General features: G+C 48.3%; 1 protein-coding gene across 3 annotated transcripts; it reads left to right on the plus strand.

The window, feature by feature from the left end:
- The first annotated feature begins 732 nt into the window (after positions 1–732).
- Znf777 (zinc finger protein 777) lies at positions 733–25,326 on the plus strand. Of its 3 annotated transcripts, XM_057777478.1 has the most exons (7): positions 896–1,511; positions 1,811–1,865; positions 4,703–5,560; positions 7,027–7,153; positions 11,212–11,325; positions 20,854–21,105; positions 23,772–25,326. In XM_057777478.1, the coding sequence occupies exons 1-7, from the start codon at positions 985–987 to the stop codon at positions 24,941–24,943; spliced, it is 3,105 nt and encodes a 1,034-aa protein (XP_057633461.1). In that variant the 5' UTR covers positions 896–984; the 3' UTR covers positions 24,944–25,326. The 3 variants fall into 3 exon arrangements, with proteins under 3 accessions (XP_057633479.1, XP_057633461.1, XP_057633469.1); XM_057777496.1 differs by lacking the exons at positions 896–1,511; positions 1,811–1,865 and adding an exon at positions 733–820; XM_057777486.1 differs by lacking the exon at positions 1,811–1,865 and having other exon boundaries at positions 1,331–1,511.
- The last annotated feature ends 1,152 nt before the right edge of the window (positions 25,327–26,478 follow it).

Genomic DNA, 26,478 nt, shown 5'->3' on the forward strand with positions numbered 1-26,478 from the left:
TTCATAGACAGACTAGAGGGAGGTAAATTAGACGGCCTGGGCCTCGTCTCCGTTTTTTAGTGAGAGCTGCATACTGCCCGGTTGCCTTCTAAGACCCGTTCCAACCCCGACATCCCCAGGGTTCCATGAAGTGAAAAAAATTATTCTGCCTTTTCCTCTCGGTTCCAGTTGGGGTGCATCCCTAACTTAACCAGGGCACCTGCTCACTTTTTTTCTCGCTTTCTTTTTTCACTCCGTTCCCAGATCTTGCCAGCTCCTCGGCATTCAACAAACACGCGTTTCCGTGAACCTGTCCAGGAAAGAGGGTCATCTGTCACGGTTGGAAAGAGCACTATGTACACGGGGGCCAAACAGCAACTTGGGGTCAGCAAGCCGCTCCCCGCTCGGCCTCAGTTTCCTCCCAAGCAGCCCGTCTAGCCCCTTCCAGCCGGTGCCCTCAAGGATTCCAGGAATTCTGTCCTTTCTGGCCGAAAACAACACTGAGGCTTTTCACAAAGCACTCCCACCCCCACCCCTCGCTCCCCTTAGATCCACAGCCCGCGTCCCTGGAACCCGGGCTGCACCGCGCTGGTCACATGAACTCCGGCTTTCTCTGGTGTGACGGCTCTCTCCGATCCCTTTGTGAGCGCAGGTTTTGAAAGCCAACGACCGGGTTCTGGGTTTGAGACGCGCAGGCGGCCGCCGGCGGAAGGCTGTCGGAGCCCATCGGCCCGCCTCCAGAGCCAACGCGCCGCGCGGGCCGCGCGCCCCGGATTCCGCTCCGCCGCCGCCGCCGCCCGCCGCGGCCAGGCCCGAGGGCGCCGGGCCGCCAGGACGCCAGGTGAGCCGCGAGGGCCCGGGAGCCGCGACGGGCTCAGGGCGTGTCCGGCGCCGCGGCGGCCCGCGCCTCACTGTTCGCTCCTACCGGCTGTAGATGGAGCTGTCTGGGTTCCGGCCGCCTCCGACGAGCCTCCAAGCGCTCCTCTTGAAACGCCTGAGAGGGACATGCCTCCCAGGATGCAGTTTGTAGCAACATGGCAGCTGCGGTGCAGCTCCCCTGCTGAAGAGGCGCCGGGACGGCCGCGCAGCTCGCAGCCGGGGCCCGGGCCGCAGCCGGGGTCGCAGCGTCGGCCGCTCGGGGCGGGCGAGCGCGCCGGGGGCGGCCGCGGAGCGCCGGGGCCCAGCTTGCCGCCGGAGAACAGCCCGCACAGCCGCGCTCCGACGCCGCCGCCGCCGCCCGCGCCCGCCCGCCGCGCGCAGCCCCGAGCAGGCCGGGGCCCGACGGCCGCGCAGCCCCGGCGGGCGAGGCCAGGCCGCGCCGTGCTGCCAGCCCGCCCACGACTCCGGGCCTGCGTGGGACTGCGCGCGGCGGCGGCGGCGGGGACTGCGCGGCGCGGGCCGGGCGGCGCAGGGCCATGGCCGAGGCGGCCCCGGCTCCGGGGAGGGCAGCTCGCGCGCACACGGACGCGCGGCCTCGGGGCCCGGGGGACTGCCTGCGTGCTCCGGGCTCGGCGGCCCGGCCTGGGGTCTCGGTAAGGGCCGGGCGCGGCGACGTTAGCGGGGAGGGGGCGCCCTGGCGGGCTCGCGCGCCCCCTGGGGGGGAGGCCGGCCGGGGCGGGCGGGAGCGGCGGCCGTCCGTGCGAGGCTGCGCGGCCGCACGGCGCCCGGACACGCGGCCCGAGGTGGGGCGCGGGCGGCGCGCTCGCTCCCTGGCTGCGGAGCCGGCGCTGCGTCCGTCGGGGTGGCCGGCGGCACGTTTTCCGCAGAGCTCGGCCCCGCGGAGCGGCTCCCGGCCTGGGCGCGGCGCTGACGCGGCTCTCCCATTTCGCAGAGCGGAGACACTGAGGCACGGACACCCGGCGGCGACCTGCCCTGCCTGCCCCAAGGTCACGTAGCGAGTCGGCCCGGGCTGGGTGCCCGCAGCCCCGTTGAGGCCTGCCCTGCGTGCTGCGGGCCTGGACGGGGAGGGGGCGGCGCTGGCGGCGGCTTCACCGGGGTGGGCGGCCTGGGCTGGCTGAGCACTGGCTGCGGCCCGTCGGGGGAGGAGGGGAAGGCCGGGCAGCGCCCAGCCCAGCGTCTCTGATGTGGGGGGCCCTGTGACCCACAGCGTCTGCATCAGGAGGGCCCCGAGTCAAACTTGGGGTATGGATGGATGGGGTCTGGCGAGTGAGCACCTAAGAGGTTGACGTACCACTTCAGAGGGTCATTCAATAATTAATCGCCCTCCCACCCAACGTGCTCTCTGAGGCACCCTATCTCTGCTAGGCAGGTTTGCTGCAGGGGGTCCGTGCCTTTGAGCCTGTTTCCTATGTGTTCAGGAAGAGCTGGGATAGATGGCTTTCTAAAAGCCTTTCAGTTCTTAAAATAACAATAACAAAACTCATGGGAAATAAAACGAAGATTTTTTTTTTTAAACCTGCCTACCTCTGGGCTTAGGTCTCCAGAACCCTTTCATGGCATGTAATTCTGGTGGAACCATCCTGGGTCATGTAAGAAAATGCCACATCTTTTGTAAGAAGTCTGAATGTGTTTCGTTATGCGCTTTTCTAGTATGTTGGCATGGATCCTGGAGCCCCCATTCTCTTAACCATACAAGGAGGGAGAAAGAGAGACAGGTAGAATCTATGAACTGTGGCACAGAGGAGTTCTAACCTTCCTCTCTCTTCTAGGAGTTTGAGGATTTGAGCTTTTTCCTTTTAGGTATCTTTATTTAAGGGTAAGATCAAGCCACAGGTTTACTGGAACTGATGACATTGTATCAGGACTTAAGTAGCAGAAGGGGAAAGGGAAGGGCCTTGTGATTCTTCACCTCTTTCCCGTACTCCAGGTCCCTAAATAGAGGAAACAAATATACTATTTTCCTTTGAGCTCAGATTCAACTGGCTAAAAAGATGTCTTGCCCTGTTGGCTTTATTTACTATAGTGAGCCTTTTTTCTTGTTTGAGTTAAAACCTTGTGTTAGGCAGACACTTAACCTGCCCTCCAGGTATTTTTTTTCCTTCTTCCTACTAATTGTAGGCAAATAGCCCTCAGGTAGACAGTCTTAATGTACCTCTTGTGTTGGCTCTGTTGGTTTCTTTACCTGTGTTAGTGAGGCTTCCATCTAAGGGATCTGTCTAGTCTTGCTACCAACTCAACAATGAAGGGCTGAGAGTTAAGGCGTCCTTGACCACTTTCAGTGTTTGCAGAAGTATGCATCTGTGGGTATGTTGAGAACTCATCGCTTGCATTAGGTTTCCTAGGGGATCTCGACACCACCATAATCAGCAATGTCTTTAAGGGATAGGGCCTTCCATCCCCATGTGCCTGTGGTAAGCCTCCCATAAGTATTAAATCACCAAGCCTCTGACTTGGCTCACACCTATCAGCTGCCTGTCTATAATTGAGGCCTAGAGTCCGTGTGACCTGAGGCAAGGCACATGTGACCTCTCCTATTTTCTGTGTTTTCGTCGGCTAAAGGTGGATAACTCCAGTAGCGTCTAGTTCATCAACTTTTGTGGGGCTCAGGTGAGGTAATCCTTTGAAACGCTTACACAGTTTATGGCACATAATAAATCCGAAATATTTACCCTGCTAATAAGCTCCCATATAACAGCTATGGGTCGTACTTTCTCAAAGATCTATGCTGGACAAGGTCTCAAAATCTTCAGTCCTTGGCTTAAAAGTATATTGCTACTGTGGTGAAATCGTGCGAATCAATGAGGAGACGTAAGAAAGACAGCTGCGGGAGGCATAGCGTGCGTTTAGACGAGTCGTCCATAGATGGCAAAAGGAGCCTCGTTACTTACCTAGATAGTCTTTTCAGTTTATCAGTGTACAGTTGACTCACTCCACAGCCATTTATTGAGCACGAGTTAATTTCCTTACAGAGCGCTCTTATAGAGAACACAGAGGCTGAACAGGGAGTCCTTGAAGGAATAGTATGAAGAAAAGAACAAAAATGGTTACAGAAAAGCTACGTGTAGATCCGGTAAAGGTATTGAGTGACTAGATAACTGGACTGAGCACTCACAGAAGAGCATGGCTCCAGCTCCCTCGTGGTTCAAGATTTTAATGTGGATGTGGCAAGATGGGGATCGGAGTGCCACAAGGAACCACATCTTTATTCTGCCTCTGGTCCCTAACACCTTTGTCACACTCAAAACTAGTGTAGTATCTGCACGGCTTCCGTCATGGCAGGCCTGCCTTCTCCCTCATTCCCTACCTCAAGAGCCGCAGTGAGGGAGCCAAGCCCAGCAATGTACACCTGTCCCAGTGGGCCATCTACCTAGGAAACCTGGACTCCTGAGGAGGCTGCATTGCCTGTGTTACCCGCCACCATATCCCAGTGTCCTTTACTTGGAGCAGAAGCCAGTCGCCATGCCCCAAGCCCCAGCCTCTGCAGACAAACAAGCAGGCCATAGTGGAAAGGGCAGTGATAGGTATTGATGGGACCAGCAGCCGAGTGCTCTGATTTCTCCCTGGTCCCCTTCCCGCCTGCACACCGTTCATCATATCTGTAGGAAACGGAAGGTGGCATGGCCGTCCTTTATGTGGTGTCCCTAATAGCTTTACCATCGACGTCTACATCAGTCCCACTGTCGGAAGACATTTTCCTCCTTGGAATGTCTTATTGTTGCAGAAACTGGGGGCATTTTAGCATGAATGCCTGTTTCTTGGATTTGTTTTGCCAGCTGGAGACTGTGACCTTTAATGCTGTCTGTCCTTCTCTCCTTGAACACAGGTCCAGCAGCTGGACATGGAGGACGAACACTCATCACCTCTGTCATTCTCCGGCGTTCCACACGAAGAGTCTGTGCATCAGGCCTCTGCTGGACTCCCCAGAGAAACTGTGTTCCCTTCTTGCATTCTTCCCCCGAAAGAAATTCCTTCCTTGTCTCCCCCCGCCCCCCGGCAAGGTGCCCTGCCCCAGACTGACAGTACTCCTAAGCAAGAGACTTCTGGCCAGATGTCACCCGTTCTCCAGAAGGGACCTTCACTCCTGTATCCTGCCACCTCGGAGCAAGACACACACCACCAGGTATCCCTGGCTTCCCAAGAAGAAACTCAGTATCCTCCTTCGGCTGCTGGTCAGGGGACCCCTCTCCTTTCCCACTCCATCCAACATCAGGAAGCTCCACCCCACTCTCCTGAGGTTCCCGAGAAAGACTCGCTAACTCTGTCGCCCACGGTTCCGGAAACTGACATGGATGCCCTGCTCCAGAGTCCCACTTCGCAAAAGGACACTCCTTTTCCTACCTCCTCTGCAGCCCAGAAGGAGCAGCCGCTGCCCACTGCAGAGATCACTCGCCTAGCTGTGTGGGCTGCTGTCCAAGCGGTGGAGAGGAAACTGGAGGCCCAGGCCATGCGGCTGCTGACCCTGGAGGGCAGGACAGGGACCAACGAGAAGAAGATAGCAGACTGTGAGAGAACGGCTGTGGAGTTTGCAAACCATCTGGAGAGCAAGTGGGTCGTACTGGGGACTTTACTGCAGGAGTACGGGCTGCTGCAGCGGCGCCTGGAGAACATGGAGAATCTGCTGAAAAACAGAAATTTCTGGATCCTGCGGCTACCCCCAGGCAGCAATGGAGAAGTTCCCAAGGTACACCCGGGGGAACCTGGCTTAGGGGTTTAGTTCAGTTGAAAGAAAGGAAAGGTGATGGTTGGGAAAGGAAAATTAAGAAGTAAGGCTCCCTGCTGTCCGGTATTGCCTCAGCTGTTGTTAAAAGCTCAGAGTGGTGTGAAAGTTCACTTACAAAGCAGTGAGCGAAGCCCTTCCCAGAGCCTGAGATAGGATGCAGAAGGAAGGCTTGGAAGAGTGTGTAAAGCCTGCCCTTTCAGTCCGCCCTCCACACACTCTGGTTCTGCGCGCTGACTCCAGGTTAATATGTCTGCACTGAACATGAACAAGTTCCTCTAGCTGTCCCTGAGTGATAAATTGTAGCAACTGTACCCAGCATTCACACTGGGGCAGCATTGCATGCCATCCAGGGATGATTTAAAGTGCTGGAGCTTTTTATAGGTTTTATGAAATTACTGTGCCATTATATATAAGGGCTTCAGCATCTGCAGACTTTGGTATCCTGAGGTTCTGGAGCCAATCCCTTGCAGGTACCGAGGGACAATAGTACCAATGAGCAATGCTTAATGCTTCCCCTCAGACGGCACGGCAGAAGAATGTAGTTCACTGCTAGAGGTTTTCTGCTCTCTGACATAGTTTTTTGTCAGTTTACTTCTAAATCTTTAATACCAATAAAGCTCATTTAGGAAGTATCCTTGAGGAGCTAAGAACCAGGCTTTCATCTTATTTTCCAGATGGCTCTAAAGGAACATGAGTGTAGACCAGTTTTCTTTTTGTTTCAAACAGACTGTAAGCCAGTACCTCCTGAGGGCTGGTGTGCATTAGAACTCTAGGGCCTCACTAAAGGCACACTGGTCCCTGAAGGTCCACGGCAAGGCCTAAGAGTCTGCATTTCCTGCAGGTTCCCTGTTGCTACTGGTGCCACGTGTTTTAAAGTCGGGGAAAGGCCCCGGGCAAGATGAGTCCTCCAGTCCATAAAACCCCTAAGCAAGGGCAGGGGAGGAAGGCTTTCCTCTCCCTCCTTAAGAAGGAGAGCTGGGGGCTGGAGAGATGGCTCAGCGGGTTAAGAGCGTTCCCTGCTCTTCCAAAGGTCTTGAGTTCAATTCCCAGCAACCACATGGTGGCTCACAACCATCTATAATGAGGTCTGATGCCCTCTTCTGGCCTTCAAGCATACACACAGAAAGAATATTGTATACATAATAAATAAATATAAAAAAAATGTTAATCCTGGGCTGCAGAGATGGCTCAGCGGTTAAGAGCATTGCCTGCTCTTCCAAAGGTCCTGAGTTCAATTCCCAGCAACCACATGGTGGCTCACAACCATCTGTAATGAGGTCTGGTGCCCTCTTCTGGCCTGCAGGCATACACAGACAGAACATTGTATACATAATAAATAAAAAAAGGAAATGTAAGAAGAGCTGGGGTTTAACAGTCTGTGGTATTACATCACTTTGGTCTTTTCTGACCCAGTTGTTTGGTTTCAGGTCCCTGTCACATTTGATGATGTCGCCGTCCATTTCTCAGAGCAGGAATGGGGAAACCTCTCTGAGTGGCAGAAGGAGCTCTACAAGAATGTAATGAGGGGCAACTATGAGTCTCTGGTCTCTATGGGTAAGAAGGCAAACATTTGGTTTGGTTTTGGTTTTACTTTTTTTTTTTTTTTTTTTTTGGTTTTTTCGAGACAGGGTTTCTCTGTGGTTTTGGAGCCTGTCCTGGAACTAGCTCTTGTAGACCAGGCTGGTCTCGAACTCACAGAGATCCGCCTGCCTCTGCCTCCCAAGTGCTGGGATTAAAGGCTTGTGCCACCACCGCCCGGCCTTGGTTTTGGTTTTATTTGGTTCATTGGTGGGGGTGCATGTTTGGGTTTAGGTTTGTATGTATGAGTTGTTTTGTTTTGTTATAGAGTTGCCCTGGATGACCTAGAACTTGCTGTGTAGACCAGGCTAGCCTCAAACTCACTGAGATCCTCCAGCTTCTGCCTCCCTAGAACCAGGATTATAGGAATGCACTGCCATGCATATGATAAGTTTAATAGGAAATAGGATCTTTCTGTTGAGAGAGGCTAGCCTGAAACAACCATTTATCCCAGGCTGCCCTTGAATTTACAATCCTGCTGCCTCAACTTTCTGAATGTTGAGATTATAGACATGCACTACCACACCTTGCTTCAGAGAGAATTTTACTTGTTTTGTGTGTATGTGTATATTATGTTGTGTGCATGTCTGCACGTGGAGGCCAGAGGTCAATGTCAAATGTTGTTCTTAGTTTTTTAAGATGAGGCCTGTCACTGAACTAGTTCACCTGACTAGGCTGGCTGGCCAGTGTGCTTCTGGGACCTCTCTGTTTCCCCCAACCCCCGACCCCACCAGCACTAGGGTTACAGATGATCACCACCACACCTGGCTTTTACATGGGTGCTGGGAATCGAGACTTGTTCTCATTCATACTGAGCAGGCACTTTACCACCTGAACCATCTCCCCGCCTGCAAACAGAATTTTAAAGAGTGCCACAGATGGGTTAGAGTTGCTCAGTGGTTAAAAGTTCCCAGCACACACATCAGGTAGCCACATAAGGCCAGCTCCAAACGTCTGACACTCTCTTCTGAACTTTGTAGGCATCTGGAATCACATGTACACAAACATACACGTACATGTAATTAAAAATAAGATAATTTCTTCTTTTAACAAGAGTAACATTAGGGGACTGGAGAGATGGCTCAGAGGTTAAGAGCATTGCCTATTCATCCAAAAGTCCTGAGTTCAATTCCCAGCAACCACATGGTGGCTCACAACCATCTGTAATGGGGTCTGGTACCCTCTTCTGGCCTGCAGGCATATACACAGAATGAATATTGTATACATAATAAATAAATATTTTTTAAAAGGAGTAACATTAATAAAACAACAAGAACAACAAAACCAAGCCTCTCACATACTCTTGTATATCAGTATGGCACAGCTGGAACAATCTATACATAGAGACACCACACTCTGGAGAAGCACTTGGGGCAGCAGGGGAAAAGCTGGCTAGACGGTGGTGGGCTTCTCCATCAGAACATTTCCTCTGTATCCTGCTCACAAAATTCATTTATCTAGGAAATTATTATTAAAAGGAAAGTCACTAGAAGAGAACACATGTGCTGAGGGCCTACTGTGTGTCATCAGGGTGTGAAATGCTTCCCAAGAATAACATGTAGTGAGGGACTGAGGACAAGATCGAGACCTAGTTTTCTTACTCATACAACTGAACACTGTCACTTACTGAGGCCATATGGCCCCAGGGTCCTGATCTGCATTAGGAAGTCTCATAGAAGTCTGTCTATACCAATGTCTGTTGGTTCTTGTTTTCATTAAAAACACAAACACAAGAGAGAAATGTTTGCATGCTGAGTACGCTGTTGGACAAAGACTTTGATTCAGGTGCTAAGGTGTCTCAGCAGTTGAACACTTGCTGCTCTTGCAGAGGACTTCAGTTTGGTTCCCAGCGCCCACATGGCAACTATCTGTGGCCTCTGTGGGTATGAGGCACACATGGTACACATACAGACATGTAGGCAAACACTTACACTAAAATAAAACTAAATAAATACGGGGCTGGAGAGAGAGCTTATATTACAAACATCTGCTGCTCTTCCCGAAGACCTGGATTTGATTCTCAGCACCCACATGGTAGTTCACAACCATATGTAACTTCAGTTCCAAAGGATCCAATGCCCTCTTGCCTCTACAGCACTGTGTACATGGTGGACAGACAGACGTGTAGGCAAAAATGCCTGTAGATTTAAGCAAACTGATTTATGCTAGAAAAGGTAATTTTAGACATATTTTTCCATAGGCTAACATTACTCTTCTTAAAAATTTATGTTTTTTTTAAATACCAGCATAATTATGAAAAGTTACCAATTTGCAGTAACAAAGAACAACCACTATGCGCTCGCTATCACCACCCCACAGAGGAAGTGTCCTCTTTAGATTGTGTCCTTTCTCATCTTACACATGTAGTGTGGAGTTTGCACGAAGGCAACCATTCACTTACAGTACCTTACATTAGACCAGGGGACAGCTTTCTTTATCAGCACCTGTAGGCCACAACCCTTGGAAAGAAGGTACAGTATCCAGGTGAACTGTGGCCTTTTTAAAAAAAATATGTTTTGATTGTTTTGCCTTCATGTTAGCATGTGTACCACATGCATGCCTGGTGCCCATGGAGATCAGAAGAAGGCATTGAACTCTCCTAGAACTCGAGTTAAAGGTGATTGTGAGCCACCACGTGGGTTCTAGAAACCTAACCAGATTGTCTGCAAGAGCAACAAGTGTTCTTAACCCCTGAGCTTTTCTCTAGCCCTCTGAACTCTGGCTTTTGACTGTACGGCTGCTGAGTCGTGCTGCTTCTGTGTCTCGCTGCTGTTGTGATAAACAGCCCTGTAAATCTGTGCATCATCGACCCAGTGATCGACAGTACAGATGTGGAGTGGGCTTGGGGTGAGGGATGTACCACCGTGGTGCCTCCTAGATGGCTGAATGGTGTCTTGTCTACAGCGGCACATGAGAATGGATTTCTTCACACCCTTGTTTATTCTGTTGTTTTAAATCTCTGTCGTGTTTTGTTTTGTTTTGTGAGACAAGATTTTGTAACCCAGACTGGCCTCAGATGTGCTGACCTTGAACTCCTGATTCCTCTCCGTTCCAAGTACTTAACATAGGCAAATATTTGTCCTTTCGATAATGAAAAACTGATACTATTTTTATTCGAGTGTATTTATTTGGTGGTTAGTGAAGTTGTGCATTTTTTTCTATGTGATTGCAAGTCATTTGTAGCCTGTGAATTACTTATTTATACTTTTGCTCCTTTTTCACTGATTATAAAGGTTGCTTTTGAATAATTATGAATTAACCATTTGCTATATGTGATGAGTGTGTATGTTTCTAATATTTCTGCCACATTTCTTCATCTTTTTATTTTAAAATAATCTTAAACTTTTTGAGGAGTATTGAGAATTGAACCTAGGGTCTCATATATGTAAAGCACATGTTTTACCACTGAGCTACATGCCTGCCCTAACTTTTTCTTTTTCTTTTGGAGACAGGGTTTCACTGTGTAGCCTTGGCCAACCTGAAACTCACAGTATAGGCCAGGCTCACCTTGAATTCACAGAGATCTGCTTACCTCTGTCTCCCAGTGCTGAGATTAAGTGTGCATGCCACACATCTGGCCTCTTATTATTTTTTTTTTTTTTAATTTTTTTTCTTGGGTACAGGCTCTCCCTCTATGGCCCAAGCCAGCATTGGACTCACAGCAGTTCTGTCTCCGCCTCCCAAGTGCTGGCATTACAGACGTGAGCCATCATGATTGACAGCCCTTTTTTATATAAGGAACTCTATCAGTATTTTGTTTTATGAATTTTATACTTTATCAGGATTAGTTCTTCATACAATCTGAATTTTGTCATGAAGCTCTTGAGCAAGCTTCAGTACCTGTGAACATCATGAAACACACGTGCACAATGGGCCTGGAGCAAGAGGCTGAATACTTGCCCATTTATTTTCCAGCATTGCTAGTCCCTGGAAGAAGGGCTCTTCTAGGTCACATCCCCTCGAATGAATACAGAATACAGAGCCCCTTTACAGAATACAGTGCCACCTCTTACCATGGAATATTTTCTTTCCAGACTATGCAATATCCAAACCAGACCTCATGTCACAGATGGAGCGTGGAGAAAGGCCAGCCATGCAGGAGCAAGAGGACTCTGAGGAGGGTGAGACACCCACAGACCCCAGTGCTGGTGAGTGGCAAGTGAATGGATGTCCCAGGCCTACATCCTGGGCCTTCCAGTAGTTAGGTGGCTACAGTTTGGGGGTGCCACAGTAAGGGAGGATCTGAAAAGCATGATATGATAGCAAGCTGTTCAGAAAGGAGGCCTGCAGATAGATGGTCTTCCTGGGTCTCCCATGACCACCAGGAGCCCAGGTAGCTGATAAGTAGGAGTGCTTAGAGTTCATTGTCTTGGAGTTTTTGTTGTTTGGTTATTTGGTTTTTTCTTTTTTCTTTTTTGTTTTTTTTTTTTTTTTTGACATGACCCATTCCTTTTTGCGGGAAGAATCACAGAGAAGGCATTCCTGTATTAGGCTTGTTCCTTCTAGATTTCCCATAGAAGGCTATGCCTTCAGAGTATAGGGCAGGATTGGACTTTACTGGTAGTTGCCTGCACACACTCACTGTGAGTGATATCTTGGTACATCAGTTTTGTAGGCTCTGCCTGGGAACTTTCCTTTGGACTTGTATCACTTGCCCCAGAGATTTTGAGTAGAAACATCCCTTTTCCCTTCAGGGGGGAATGTAACCATGAAAAATAATAGACCATCAGCCACACCTCTAATTCCTGCACTAAGGAGGCAGAGGCAGGTGGATCTATGAGTTCAAGGCCAGCCTGGTGTGCAGAGTGAGTTACAATACGGGAAAACCCTGTCTCCAAAAAAAAAAAAAAAAAAAACAGAAAAGGAGCCGGGCGGTGGTGGCGCATGCCTTTAATCCCAGCACTCGGGAGGCAGAGAGGCAGAGGCAGGCGGATCTCTGTGAGTTCAAGACCAGCCTGGTCTACAAGAGCTAGTTCCAGGACAGGCTCCAAAGCTACAGAGAGACCCTGTCTCGGGGAAAAAAAAAAGGAAGTCAGGAGATTATCCTGCTGGGGAACTCAGTGACCAGCAGACAGACTCTGTTATGAGTGAATGTCATTGATTTGAAGACTACAAGAAACAACCCAAGGCAGAAAAGGTTTGTTTGGGCTCCCAGCCTCAGAGGGGTCAGGCCATGGATGCCTGGCCCATGCAACTCAATACCACAGATAAAAATAGATGAATTTGAAAGTCGGGGGTTCGTCTAGGGCTACATGTTGGTTGGAGGAAAATCTGTACTTTAAAGGTTTGAGTGCCCACATCTGAAAATAAGAATTGGGTGGAATAGAGAGATTCTGTGTGGAAGAACCCAGAGGCAGGGAGGCTTATTGTGGCCAAAACCCTGAAAATAGGACTGTTGGTCCCACTGGTTTTGAGGTCCAGGGCTGCACTGGTAGCATCCAACTCTTCGTCTGTCTACTTTTGTCATCTGTATCACAGACGGACCTCCCATTGAGTAGGGTCCGACGTGAATAGCAAATGACCAGGCCCACTTGCCCTGAGCTGGGTTCAGTCTGGCACACTTGTCCAGGCCCGAGCTTCCGCAGAGGCAGTGTTACTTGTTGCTCTTCTCCTTCCCAGCCCTTGGAGCTGACATCAGTAGGAGCAGGTGACACAGGACCATTGCGCCACGTACTTAGCTACAGACAGTTGCAGCCTGAGAAACTGTAGGTGCCTTATACACATCTGGGATAATCTGTCCAGTGACTCCTCACTAGCAAGAGGCGGCAGAGGCAACCCTGAACCAGGTCCAAAGGTTCTGGTTCCTATGCTACCAAACGGGCATCTAGAAACAGAATTTTCTTAGTTCCACATGTCAAGACTGACAGTTTTATGAGCCGCTTCAGTATATTCATTCAGTGCTTTTGGCCCCTAAGAGATCCAAAGAAAATTCAGATTTTTGCACTTAGAAATATCTCACAGCCCTGCAAGAGCAAAACAAGCCAGAAGGCACGGCAGAAATAAGTATTCTCATAATTTTAAACATTTTTAAAACATTAATACATTTGACCTAATAATGTCCTTTGAGAGAGTCTGTAACATTGAACAGAATCTAAAATACAGTTTAAAAATACTATGTATAGGGCTGGACGGATGGCTCAGTGGTTAAGAGCACTGACTGCTCTTGCAGAGGACCTAAGTTCAATTCCCAGCACCCACATGGAAGCTCACAACTGTCTATAACTCCAAAATTTGATATCCTCACACAGACATACATGCAGGCAAAACACCAATTCACATAAAATAAATAATTAAAAAAAGAATGCCTGTTTAGTATGTACAAGTCCCTAGATTTGATCTTTAAAAAAAATACTATGTGTATCATATGCTTTCTGTCACCTCTGACATCACATGAAGAATTTTTATACCATAAGATTCATTTGTTTGTTTATTATTTAGTTCATCAGATTTGTTTTTTATATCAGGTACTTTGTCCATAGCTGGGTACCCAAGAGGTCCTTGCCCTCACTTAGGCTTATATACCCCAGTAGGGAGGACCAGTTCTAGCAACCACTTCTACGCTATATGTAAATAGTCACCGCACTGGAAAGATGGCTCGGCCATTAGCATGGACAGCTCTTGGAGAGAACCCACGTTCAGTTCCCAGCACCCACATTAGATGGTGCACAGCTGCCTACCATTCCAGCTCTAGGGGATTCACTACCATCCTCAAGCATGCTTATGAACACAGTGTGTGCACATGACCTTGGTGCACACAGATGTACACACTTAAGTAAAGTAAGTCTTTAAAAGAGAAAAACCACAATCACTTCCTGTAATGCAGCTGTGACAAGAAGCAGCCAGATTGCAAGACAAAACACAGAAGGTTTTGCTGAGCTTGGGGGGTCAGAAAGGCATCATAGAGACTGGCAAGATGACTCAGCGGGTAAAAGTGTTTGCTGCCAAGCCTGCGCATCTGAGTTCAAACCCCAGGATGCCCATGATAAAAGGAGAGAACCAGCAAGTCCTCTGGCCTTCACATGCATGATGCTTGCACTCATGAATGCGCACGTAGCACACAAATATAGTGAAAGCATTCAATTAAGAAAACAAATCTTGGAACAAGGAAATTTTAGTAGAGACCTAATAACAGCTAGGTTCCTTGCTCCTAGGAGAACTGATTGAAGGGAAGACACGGAAGCTGGGAGACGGCAGTGCGTAGAGGCCTTGGCACAGCCCGGGGGAGCAGTGGCTGTTTATAAGATTTGTATTGACTGTTGGCCAAGAGAAGCTTAGTGACTGGTGGATGTGAGCAAGGGGAATGGCGGATGCAGAGGGTGGTTTCTAGCCCCTGACCCAGCTTATGGGGAAGATGAGAGACATGAGGCTTGGGTGAAGAGAAACAACAAAAATTCACTTTTGAACATGTGGGGGACACCCCAGGGAGACCCCAGGGAGAAGCAGAGGTCTGAACTAGAGACAGTTGGTTTTGGACACTGGACATTTGGACATTAGGTGTTGATGGTATGAACAGGGTTAGATTGGTCTGTAAAGTACAGAACCCTGACTCTTGGCAGGTTTGGGCATCAGGAATCTGTTGATCAGAAGGAACTCAGGTCTTGGTTTTTTGGAGGGTTTTTTTGTTTTCTTTTTTAAGTTTTCAAGACAGGGTTTTTTTTGTGTAGCTTTTGGCTGTCCTGGAACTCACTCTGTAGACCAGGCTGGCCTTTAACTCACAGAGTTCCACCTGCCTCTGCCTCCTGGATGCTGGGATTAAAGGCGTGCCCAGTCCCCAGGTCTTGTGTTATCTTAATTTTTCTGTGTTTGTATGTGCAGTGTGCATACATATATGTATGTGTGTAGGTTCCCATGTCTGTGTATGATGTCAAGAGCCTTCTTCAATTGCTCCTCACCTTATGTAGTGAGGCAGAGTCTCTTATTGAACCCAGAGCTCACTGACATGGCTAGTTCCTGTATCCTTGTCTCTGCCTTCCTTATGCTGGGGTTACAGGGGGCCACTATGCCCAACCAGCCTTTGCATAGTTTCTGCTGATCCAAAGTGGTTACTTATGTAACAAACACTTTAACCACTGAGCCATCTCCCTAGGGTATTTCCTATTTATTTTATGTGTATGAGTATTTTACTCGAATGTAAATCTGTGTATACCACATGCATGTCTGGTGCCCGTGGAGGACAGAAAAGGGCATTGGGTCCTCTGAAACTGGAGTTATTGACAGTTTGAGCCACCATGACTTGGAATTGAACCCATGTTGTTGTTGTTTGTTTTGTTTGAAACATGGTCTCTCTGTGTAGTCTTGGCTGTTTTGGTGCTCTCTGTGTATACCAGGCTATCCTCAAACTCACAGAGATTCTCCTGCCACTCCCTCTACCTTCAACAAATAAAGGGGGGGGGGGGGAGGAACGGGAAAGAAAATTAAGACAAAGTGGGACTCTGTGAAAGATCCTGGTCACACCAGAAGTTTCTAGAATTTTTACAAGTAAAGGAAACTAAATAAATGCTATATATGTGTGAATGCTTTGAGCGTGGAGTTACATAGCTGAGGGGATTGAGGAGAATTTGGAACTGAGTGTGTGACCATTAACAGTGAGCAAAGCAAAAGAAAAGATGATCACCTGTAGGGGAAAAGCCAGCTGCAGATACAATCGACGCTGGCTGACTCCACATCAGGCTTACTGAAACCATGAGAAATCTGGTAGCTAGTGAGGGGTTGGAGGGGACAGTCCTGTCCAACAGGCTCAAGAACTGTCCGTTCAGGTGTGTTTTTAGGAGCCAGGGGGTAAAAAGCATGGATCCTTGGAATCCCTGGCTACCAAGTGTGTTTGAGGCCAGCCTGAGCTACCTGAGACCCTGTCTGTAGAACAGCAAGATGAGAGAGTTGGATCCATAGTTCATGGCCCGGCTGGGCAGCTTAGTGAGTGGCTGTCAGAAGTAAAAAGAGAAGCAGGGTGTGGTAGTGCATGTCTGGAATCCCAGCACCTGGAAGGCAGAGGCAGGAGAGGGCTGGGGCTAACCCTGAAGGTATTTGAACAATCTATAAAACTAGAGAACAAAACAAAACAAAGGAAATGTGAAACATAACCAATTGTTTAAGTTTCTCCAAATATAACATTGCATAGTTTCCATTAACAGGTATCCCTTAATATATTCAAAATCAGTTTGTAGGCTAGTTTTTTTGTTTCTTAACAGTCTTTATGAAAAACAATTACAGAGATTAAAAATCAGTCCAGCCAGGTGCAATGATTCATGTTTGTCCTCCCAACAGTTGGGATACAGAGGCAGGAGGGTCCCCACAGTAGTGAGGCTAGCCCGGACATAGCATCACAGATTAAATAAATTTCTTGACCTCTTCTTGCTTAGCTGTTGGCTTGTCAGCTCTTTACTACTAATAATAGCAATACATGTTCACAGTGTATAAAAGGATTATTCCACAGCAAGAACCCAGGCCTAAAAGCTGTCCTCTGACCTCCTGTGCAAGTGTGGTACATGTGCCACCTCAACAGCATATACACATAACTGTCATAAAATAACTCGTCATGGCAGCACAGACCTGTAATCCCAGCGTCATGATACAGTGGCAAAAGAACCCCAAGCTCTAGTTGGCCAGCCTGGGCTACATAGCAAAAGATTTAACAGCAGAAGCTTTAGTTGATGTGGATGTGGAGTATTTAATGTTTGTGTGAACAACCAATTAGGAAGTGTATACACCCAGACTTTCTTCTAATACAGAACTAATATGATTTCATTATTCACATTTAAGGTGTGTATCTCAAATTTGAAAAGTAAAATGCCAGGCAGTGGTGGTGCATACCTTTAATCCTAGCACTTGGGAGGCAGATCCCTGTGAGTTTGAGACCAGCCTGGTCTACACAGTGAGTTCCAGGACATCCCGGGCTTCACAGAGAAATCCTGTACCCCCCTCAAAAACAACAACAAAAAGTAAAATGGGGGCTGGGAGCACAGCTCAGTGGTAGACATGTCTGGCTTGCATTAGATCCCAGGTTCCATCCCATGGACCACAAGAAATACGAGGGCACCCCTGCCTGTCTTACATGGAGCATCTCCGAGGTGCCCATCCCAGTCTTACATGGAGTATCTCTGAGGTGCGCATCCCAATCTTACATGGAGTATCTCTAAGGTGCCCATCCCAATCTTACTGGGGCTTCTCTGAGGTGAGCTCTCTGCGTCACCACCATCCAAGCTGGTGGAAGATATGTGCAGAGGGGCTCTTGGACCTGTGTGGCAGGCCTTTTGTAAGTTGGGTTTTTTGCAATATTTTGCTTTACCAAAAAACCAAAAGAACATAATTGTTGGCCATTCGCCATAAAGAACAATTTTTAATGATGCCTCAACCCAATGGTTTTTGTAATAAGTTCAAAGAATCAAATGACATTTCCCAACTGAGCACCCTCCACAGTACCTGTGTCTGTAAAAAAATGGGAAACAGAGTAGACCTGATTCTAATCTGTCTAATTATACAGTAAGAATATATGTTTATTCTCTTGTAATTGAACTAATTGAGAAAAATTTCTCCTTATCTTTAGATTTGTTTCCAAACTTTTTTATTTTCCATATTAGATAATTGTTTATCGTTCTGCATAATTGACGCTAAGGATAACTTCAACCAGGAAGAAATGAACATGTACAGCCTTGTGACTATTAGCAGTGAAAACAAGATTATATTTCCATTTCCAGGAACATTTTTGTGGCCTATGAGGTGATCAGCAAAAGGCTCCTGAGCATGGAAGAGCATTTGATTAGGATAGCATTTGTGGAGCCAAGTGGGATTGGAAACAGGCTCAAGGTAGAGAGGAGTGAAGATCCCAGCTGTCAGCTGGAGAGATGGCTCAGAGGTTAAGATCATTGGCTGTTCTTCCAAAGGTCATGAGTTCAATTCCCAGCAACCACATGGTGACTCATAGCCATCTATCATGAGATCTGGTTCCCTCTTCTGGCCTGCAGGCAAACATGCAGACAGCACTGTGTATGTGTGTGATAAATTATATGTATAATTATAAAAAAAGATCCCAGCTGTCAAAAAAGAGCTTGTCTGTGTGCTTTTTAAGCAAATAATGGATTGCCTTTAATCCCAGCACTCGGGAGGCAGAGGCAGGCGGATCTCTGGAAGTTCGAGGCCAGCCTGGTCTACAAGAGCTAGTTCTGGGACAGGCACCAAAGCTACAGAGAAACCCTGTCTCGAAAAACAAACAAACAAACAAACAAAAAAAAAACCTGCTGGAGTTTTTAGATTCCATTGGTGACCTTAAGGAATGGGAAAAAACTCATTTCTGTCTCAGTGTTCACTCTAGAAATTATATTTTTGTTGTAAGTTGTTTTTTTTTTTAAGACAATCTCAGTGCATCCCAAGCTTGTAACAATCCTGCCTCAGCGCCCCAAGTGATAAGATTAAGGTGATGACCCAGCTTACATATATATTTATTCAAAAAGGTGCAAAGAGACTGTTTTGAAATTTTTTTTTAGGGAGTAGTAAGTAAATTTATACAGAAAACAGTTCTGTTGTAGACACTGTGTCACTGTAGGGTCAGTACCCGGGAGGTAGAGGTTGGGAAAAGAGCTCAGGTCATCCTTGGCTGCAAGCTAATTCCAGATCCTCCTGGGCTCCAGACAAGCCTGAGTTGAAAAGTGAGACTCTGACGCTGGAAAAGAAAGCACGTGTGTTTAGCTTACAGTTTTGACTGCCGAGCGCTTGTCGCCAGCACCTCTTGTCCTGGCTCCATCCTAGCACAGCAGATGGCATCCTGTAGATGAGAGAAACCGTGTCTCTTTCGTAGCCAGCGTCGCCGCCTTCACCACAGCAGTGCCCCCAGTCTACCCATCTTTTTACCACCTCCACTACTAGTACTTAGGATTGCATGTGAGCCCACAGAACAGTGGTTCTCAAGGGCAAACCTCTACAAATATATATACTTCATAACAGCAGAAAATTAGTTATGAAGTAGCAACAAAAATAATTTTATGGTTGGGGTCATCATAACATGAGGAACTGTTAGAAAGTCACAGCATTGGGAAGGTGGGACCCACTCCTTTAGTAGATACTTAAGATACCCAGAGCACCAGCACTGGAAGTTTGGGAGGCTGGGGCAGGAAAACCACAAATTTGAGACCTGAAAGGACTGGAGTAAGTTCAAGACTGTGTGGAGAATTTAGCATGAGCCTCTCTAAAAAGTGAAAAAGAGAAGCTAGAGAGACAGCTCAGCACTTGAGAGTACATGCAGCCAAGGATGACCCAAATTCTTGATCCTCCTGCCTCCACCTCTAAGAGGTGGAGATAAACTTATCTCTTTAAAAAATTAAAAATAGGTAGTACTTACTACACAGTCATTCTGAAGGACCAATAGGTAAAGGAAATCATATATAAACCTCCCTAGTCAAGAAATGTAATCAGCCCAGCGTGTTGGTGCACTCCAGTGTTAGTGCCTGTAATCATAGCACTCAGGAGGCAGAGGCAGGCAGATCTCTGAGTTCCAGGACAGCCTGGTCTACACAGTGATTTCCAGGCCAGCCAGGGCTACATGGTGAGACCTTGTTTCAAAAACCAAAAACAACAACAAAAAAAGAATCAAAGTTGCCACGTTTTGCATTTGTTGAAGAAAAGGATCATATGCAAATGTTGCTGTCAGGGATGTAGTGGAAAGGTGAGCTGCCCTTGCAGTCTTCGGTATCATAGAAATGAAACCACTGTTTTGTAATTGGGAATATAAGCATGTTTGTTGTAGTATTGTTTACTGTAGCAAAAGACGAGGACAAAGTATTTTTCCATTAGGGAATAACTTGCTAAATTATCTATGAGCCACAGGATGGGATATATGGATCATTTAAAAGACTGGTTAGCACGTGAAAATGGGCTTGAAGGGATGTCTACAAGATAGTTGGTCACAGAGGAGAGGAAGAGGCTGTTTTATTTGAGCTCTTAACAGTGACCCAAAAAATAAAATTAAGGTATATATGCTGATATGAATGTAACTATATAAGCATAGAGTCAATCGTAGCTAGTAACAGGCATCATCTACATGGTCCTAATGGTGCATTGAAAGGAGAAAGCAAATTAATAGGAGAAAAAAAGACTGCACCGAAAAGCAAAAATGTGTATTGTGCTCCCATTTGTGTAGAGTAATGCTGTATCTATAAAGCCCATCTGAAATTAATATAGATCTGTGCAAGAAAGCGCAAATATTACAGCCATGTATCTGTGGTGTTCTGTCTGGTTAAAAACAGACGGAACCCAGGACACCCCACCCGCAGTCATACCTGTGCTGGTAAATGATGTGGGCCAAGAGGAGGACCTGGGAGTCTGTCTGCCAGAACCCAGTCAGATTGAGAAGTGAGGAGACAGCCCACCTTTTTATGGTCTTTGGTGCATAGATGGACCAGCAAGAGAGAAACTAAACTGGGTTTTGGTTGCCTGACTTGAAAAGTGAAACAATTTTTTAAACAACTTAGGATTTATAGGGAATAACGTTTTTATTATTATAACTCGACTCCAATTTGTAATAGTATTCTAGACTACAAAGTGTCCAGAAAATTCTTTCTGCTCACCATGAACTCTATTGTATTTTTTAGGGTCTCTATTAAAAAGACCTGTTGGAATGTAATGCTAGGACTGTAGAAACCTGGGGAGGTGGCATGACTGCTCTGTGTGTCCTCACCTTCCCTCAGCACACGATGGCATCGTGATTAAGATCGAGGTGCAGACCAACGATGAGGGCTCAGAAGAACTGGAGACTCCAGAGCCGCTGATGGGACAAGTGGAGGAACACGGCTTTCAGGACTCAGAACTGGGTGACCCCTGTGGAGAGCAGCCAGACCTGGACATGCAAGAACAAGAAAACACGCTGGAGGAGTCCACCGAGGGCTCCAGCGAGTTCAGCGAGCTCAAACAGATGCTGGTGCAGCAGAGAAACTGCACGGGTGAGTTCTGCCTGTGGGGCTGCAGAGGGCCTGTCTCCTGTGAAATGGGATTTGTTAGAATCTCCCAGCCTAGGAAAGAAGTTGGTCTGCCCAAGATTGGCACAAACAAGAACTCAGAGACAGATGAGGTCAGAGCACATCCAAGGTCACACAGGCAGTGGCAGAGCTCGAACTTCCTTCTCATTGATATTTATCTCATGCTGTTGTGACTTTGGTAGTTTTGTTTTGCTTTGTTTTATTTGCATAGTGGTGTCTGTTTTTGAGACAAAGTCTCACTAAGTAGCCTAGGCTAGCCTTCTAGTGCTGGGAATGAAAGTTTGTGCCAACACACCCTGCAAGAAAAGCATGTTTTAAAAACAACACGGGCAGTCCTTGTGAGCCTATACAAGGGTCTGCTGACTCTGCCTACCATTCTGAGTCCTAACCTAGAAAGGGTTAACTTTCCTCTTTTCTTTCCCCGCCCATCCTCCCCCATCACAGCTCCCCAATGCTGACCAGAGTCTGAGTGTGCTTTCTCTTTAGTCTTTCTCTGGAGTGCCTCTCTGACCTCCATGCCAGCCTAACTCAGACAACATAGCTTTTCCCTTCATTTCTCCATTCTCCTCCTCTGAACAGCTACTGAGATTTATAGCTTGCCTGCCCTGGGGTTTTCCTTTTAAACTCTTAAAAAGAGAGAGATTCCTGTCCTTCTCTGCTGGGCTCTGGCCACAGTGCTTGTAACTACATAATCCCAGTGTCCTCATTCTGCTCCCCAGGAGTATAGTATTGTACCAGTGGGCATTCAGTGCTGATCCTGAATATCCTTCACGACAGCTTTTTTTGGTGCTCCAGTTTTCACTGGTTGGCTTTTTGTGTTTTGTTTGTTTGTTTTTGAGATTGGGGGCTTCCAGTTGTAGCTTAGATTGGCCTTATTCTTGATCCCTCCTGCCTCAGCCTTCCCAATGCTGAGAGTGCAAGCATGTACCACCTCACCTGCCTATAATCTGCATCTTTTCAATTAATAAAAATCTCACAGTAAGCTTGGTCAAGTGATCAGCATCTAATTTATTAGACTTAACTAAGCGCCCCAAGGCCAGGTCTGGAGGCTCACTCAGCACACCTGTGCTGCCTGTCCAACACTGCAGTTGACAAGCTTTAGGGTGGTGGTTCTCGCTCTTCCTAACGCTGTGACCCTTAACACAGTCCCTCACGTTGTGGTGGCCCCAACCATAAAATTATTTTTGGCCCTACTTCATAACTGTAATTTTGCTAGTTATGAATAATCTATATTTGTGTCTTCCAGTGATCTTAGACGGTCTCTGTAAAAGGGTCTTTTGACCCCCAAAGGGTCATGCAGTGCTCAGGTACAAAGGACAGGTGTAAAATTTTGTTAGAATTTAAAAACTGTACTGGAGACATAGGTCAGTGGTTAAGAGGACAGACAGTTCCCAGCACTCCTGTTGGCAGCTCAAAATTGCCTGCAACTCCAGCTCCAGTGGGATCCCTTACCCATACACAGGTACACAATTGAAAGATGATGAAACAGCTGAGTGATGTCATACAGACTGAGTGGGCTATAGTTAGGAAATTGTGTGTGTGTGTGTGTGTGTGTGGTGTGTAATAACAGCTAAAAAGGAGGCCATGAATTTGAAAAGAGAAAGGAGGAGTAAATGGGAGGGTTTGGAGGAAGGAAAGGAAGGGAAGAAATGTTATTTTCACAAAAGAAATCTGAGCAAGGTAGCACGCACCTTTAATCCTTAAGAGGCAGAGATGGGGTGCACTCGAGTTCGTCAGTCAGGGCTACATAGAGAGACCCTGTCTCAAAAGCAAAACAATTAACACTGGTTAGGAAATGCCAAACAACTGACTATAAAACACCTGGAGAAATTTGAATGAGTCAGATGTTGCGTAGATTCTCAGGGACCCCTGTAGAACTTGGCTTTATTCAGGTCCTATGGGGACAAGCCAGACTTGGAGGTACAGGGAATCCCGGCTGGGCACTGCAGGGCGTTGCACTCTGGATCTGTGAGACCTGCATCTGTAGTTCCTGGGTTGCCAGAAAACCAGAGCCCGAGTCCAGTGGGGAAGAGCTCAGCTGTGTCGAATGTCACTCGCCGGTCAGGATCACACAGCAAGGCAGAGACTGAGGAGGGAGGAGTTAATGGAGGTGGGTGAATGAAGGCATGACAAGGAGAGCAACAGGTGGGCTCGGGGAAGAACTGTTTGAAGAAGGATGTTGATTCTGCAGTGCCCTTTGAGACCACAGCCGTCGCTAGGCCCCAGGTGCACCGAAAGGAGAAGTGGAACTTTGCTGTCCCACAGCCTGGAGTCCATGTGCACAAGCTCAGGCACGGTGTGATGGTTCTCAGGGCTGGTTTCTTTCCCACTGGGGCGTGATCCTCCAGCTACTTCATATTAGGAGTACCAGGGCACCAACTAGCCAGCTCCCCTACTACCTCCCCAAGAGCCCTGTTTAGTACTGAGTTTCACAACTGGTCATCCAAAGGGTAGGAATCATGGGACTAGATTTTCCCAAAAGGAGGAATTTGGATAAATATATGTATCAAGGTGTGTGTGTCTGTGTGTAGCACAATGTTTGTTGGTGTGGATGAGGATTAAGCCTTGTGCTTATCCAGGATCGGGGTTCTAGATAATGGCTAAACTCTTTTTTTCTAACCTCGGAGCAGAGGGGATCGTGATAAAGACTGAGGAGCAGGAGGAGGATGAGGAAGAAGAAGAGGAGGACGAGCTGCCACAGCACTTGCAATCCCTTGGGCAGCTATCCGGGAGGTACGAGGCCAGTATGTACCAGACCCCCCTTCCTGGGGAGATGTCCCCCGAGGGCGAGGAGAGCCCCCCACCCTTGCAGTTGGGCAACCCAGCAGTGAAGAGGCTGGCGCCCAGCCTTCATGGGCATTCACATGGGCATGGTGAGCGGCACCTGGGTGAGAACCGTGGGTCCTCCAGCCAGCAGCAGAGGAATCGACGAGGCGAGCGGCCCTTCACTTGCATGGAGTGCGGCAAGAGCTTTCGGCTGAAGATTAACCTTATCATCCACCAGCGCAACCACATCAAGGAGGGGCCGTATGAGTGTGCCGAGTGTGAGATAAGCTTCCGCCACAAGCAGCAACTCACACTTCATCAGCGCATCCACAGGGTGCGCAGCGGCTACGTCTCCCCGGAGCGCGGGTCAGCCTTCAATCCCAAGCACTCGCTCAAGCCGCGCCCCAAGTCGCCCAGCTCAGGCAGTGGTGGTGGCCCCAAGCCCTACAAGTGTCCCGAGTGTGACAGCAGCTTCAGCCACAAGTCAAGTCTGACCAAGCACCAGATCACACATACGGGAGAGAGGCCCTACACGTGCCCGGAATGCAAGAAGAGCTTCCGCTTGCACATCAGCCTGGTGATCCACCAGCGTGTGCATGCTGGCAAGCACGAGGTCTCCTTCATTTGCAGCCTGTGCGGCAAGAGCTTCAGCCGCCCATCGCACCTGCTGCGCCACCAGCGGACTCACACCGGCGAAAGGCCCTTCAAGTGCCCGGAGTGCGAGAAGAGCTTCAGCGAAAAATCTAAGCTCACCAACCACTGCCGCGTGCACTCGCGCGAACGGCCGCATGCATGCCCCGAATGCGGCAAGAGCTTCATCCGCAAGCACCACCTGCTGGAACACCGGCGCATCCACACTGGTGAGCGGCCCTACCACTGCGCCGAGTGTGGCAAGCGCTTCACGCAGAAACACCACCTGCTGGAGCACCAGCGAGCACACACTGGCGAGCGGCCCTACCCCTGCACGCACTGCGCCAAGTGCTTCCGCTACAAACAGTCGCTCAAGTACCACCTGCGGACCCACACGGGCGAGTGAGCATGCGCCCCGCCCCTGCCCCGGCCAGATGAGCAGCTAGGTGCAAGGGTCTAAGGCCCCTGGGACCGGTGCCTCAGTTGCCCCCAGGCTGAGCCCAGTGGGCGGGAGCGGGGCGCCCCAAGCCCTTCTGCTGTGAACCTTCCTCCCCTCCTGTCCCTTCTCCCCAGGACGGGTAGTGAAACCAGGTCGCTTGTTGCCTGCTTCCCCCAGGGTCCCAGGGGGGGAGCTCTTGGGCCTGGGGAACCCCTTCAGGCTGTTAATTTCCTTGACAATAAAATGGATGAAAACAATCTGCACGGGGGCAGTGATTTGGCTGCCAGCCACTCACAGGCGGCGATGCAGGGCCATTTAGTCGGGGATAGAACTTTCTAATTACCTTTTGGATACTGTGGTTCTATTTGATAATAATAGAGTAATTTTTAAAAGATGAGCGTTTCCTGTTTGCTGTTCTTGTTTGGTTTGTAAGGGGAGGGGCTGGAGTGGCCCGAGGGCTGTATACCTAGTATCACCTAACACAATGGTTGTCTCATTGTCCATGGGGGTGGGGGGGTAAGGAGAAGCAGGTGCCACTGACTGAATATAAAGTCAAGAGGAGGGACAATGCTGACCAACTTGAAGGCCCGAAGACTGAGGAAGGTGAGCAGTAACAACTACCATTCGGGGCGTTGTTTTTAATTATGTGGGGGTAGGACTTGTGTGTGCACATGCATGAGTGCACAGAGGTATCAAGTGCACAGAGGTATCATCAGGAGTGCACAGAGGTATCAGGAGTGCACACAGGTATCGGGAGTGCACACAGGTATCGGGGAGGTATCAGGAGTGCACAAAGGTATCGGGAGTGCACACAGGTATCGGGAGTGCACACGGGTATCAGGGGTAACAGCTTATGTAGTCCAAAGTCACACAAAAGAAAATGACAGGATTTTTGTCTGTTTACTTTTTGGGTTTTAATGTTCTGAAGCAGGCTCTTGCACCTACCCAGGCTGGTCTGGACTCACTGTGTAGCCCAGGCTGGTCTGGACTCGCTGTGTAGCCCAGGCTGGTCTCAAACTCGTGGCTTTTTTTTTTTTTTTTAAGACAGGGTGTCACTATATACCTCTGGCTGTCTGGAACTTACTATGTAGACCAGAGTGTCCTGGAACTGATAGAGATATCTCCCTGCCTTTGCCTCCAAAGTGCTGGGATTAAAGACCCTAACCACCCATGCCTGGTCACAGCTCAGATTTGAACTCAAGTCTTCAACCCAAAAAGCCATGTTTGATCCTAAAGTTCTTTCCCTGGGATCTGGAGGTTGTTGGAAAGAGAAAAGCCAGTCTGTTATCTATTCTATTTATACCAGATTTTTTTCATTGAAATTAAGATTGAGGGAAAGGAAATATATTAAGACTGTGTGTTTGTCAAAATGATGAGTGTCCTAAGGATGGAAATGAATTTTAGCGGGAGAAAAAACTCTAGAGCAAGACAGCATTTCCTAGAAGGAGCCATTAAGTGGGCAACTGATGAGTTTTCTTGGCCATCTGAGAGATTCTTGTCAG

Source organism: Chionomys nivalis, chromosome 1 (assembly GCF_950005125.1).
Source record: "Chionomys nivalis chromosome 1, mChiNiv1.1, whole genome shotgun sequence".
Lineage (NCBI taxonomy): Eukaryota > Metazoa > Chordata > Mammalia > Rodentia > Cricetidae > Chionomys > Chionomys nivalis.

What these genes read in the sequence shown, in the direction of transcription:
- Znf777 (XM_057777478.1), top strand. Translation starts at nt 985, where the DNA reads ATGCCTCCCAGGATGCAGTTTGTAGCAACATGGCAGCTGCGGTGCAGC. An exon ending in ACCCACAGACCCCAGTGCTG is followed by an intron (nt 11,326 to 20,853) that starts GTGAGTGGCAAG and finishes ACCTTCCCTCAG; the next exon opens with CACACGATGGCATCGTGATT. An exon ending in GCAGCAGAGAAACTGCACGG is followed by an intron (nt 21,106 to 23,771) that starts GTGAGTTCTGCC and finishes ACCTCGGAGCAG; the next exon opens with AGGGGATCGTGATAAAGACT.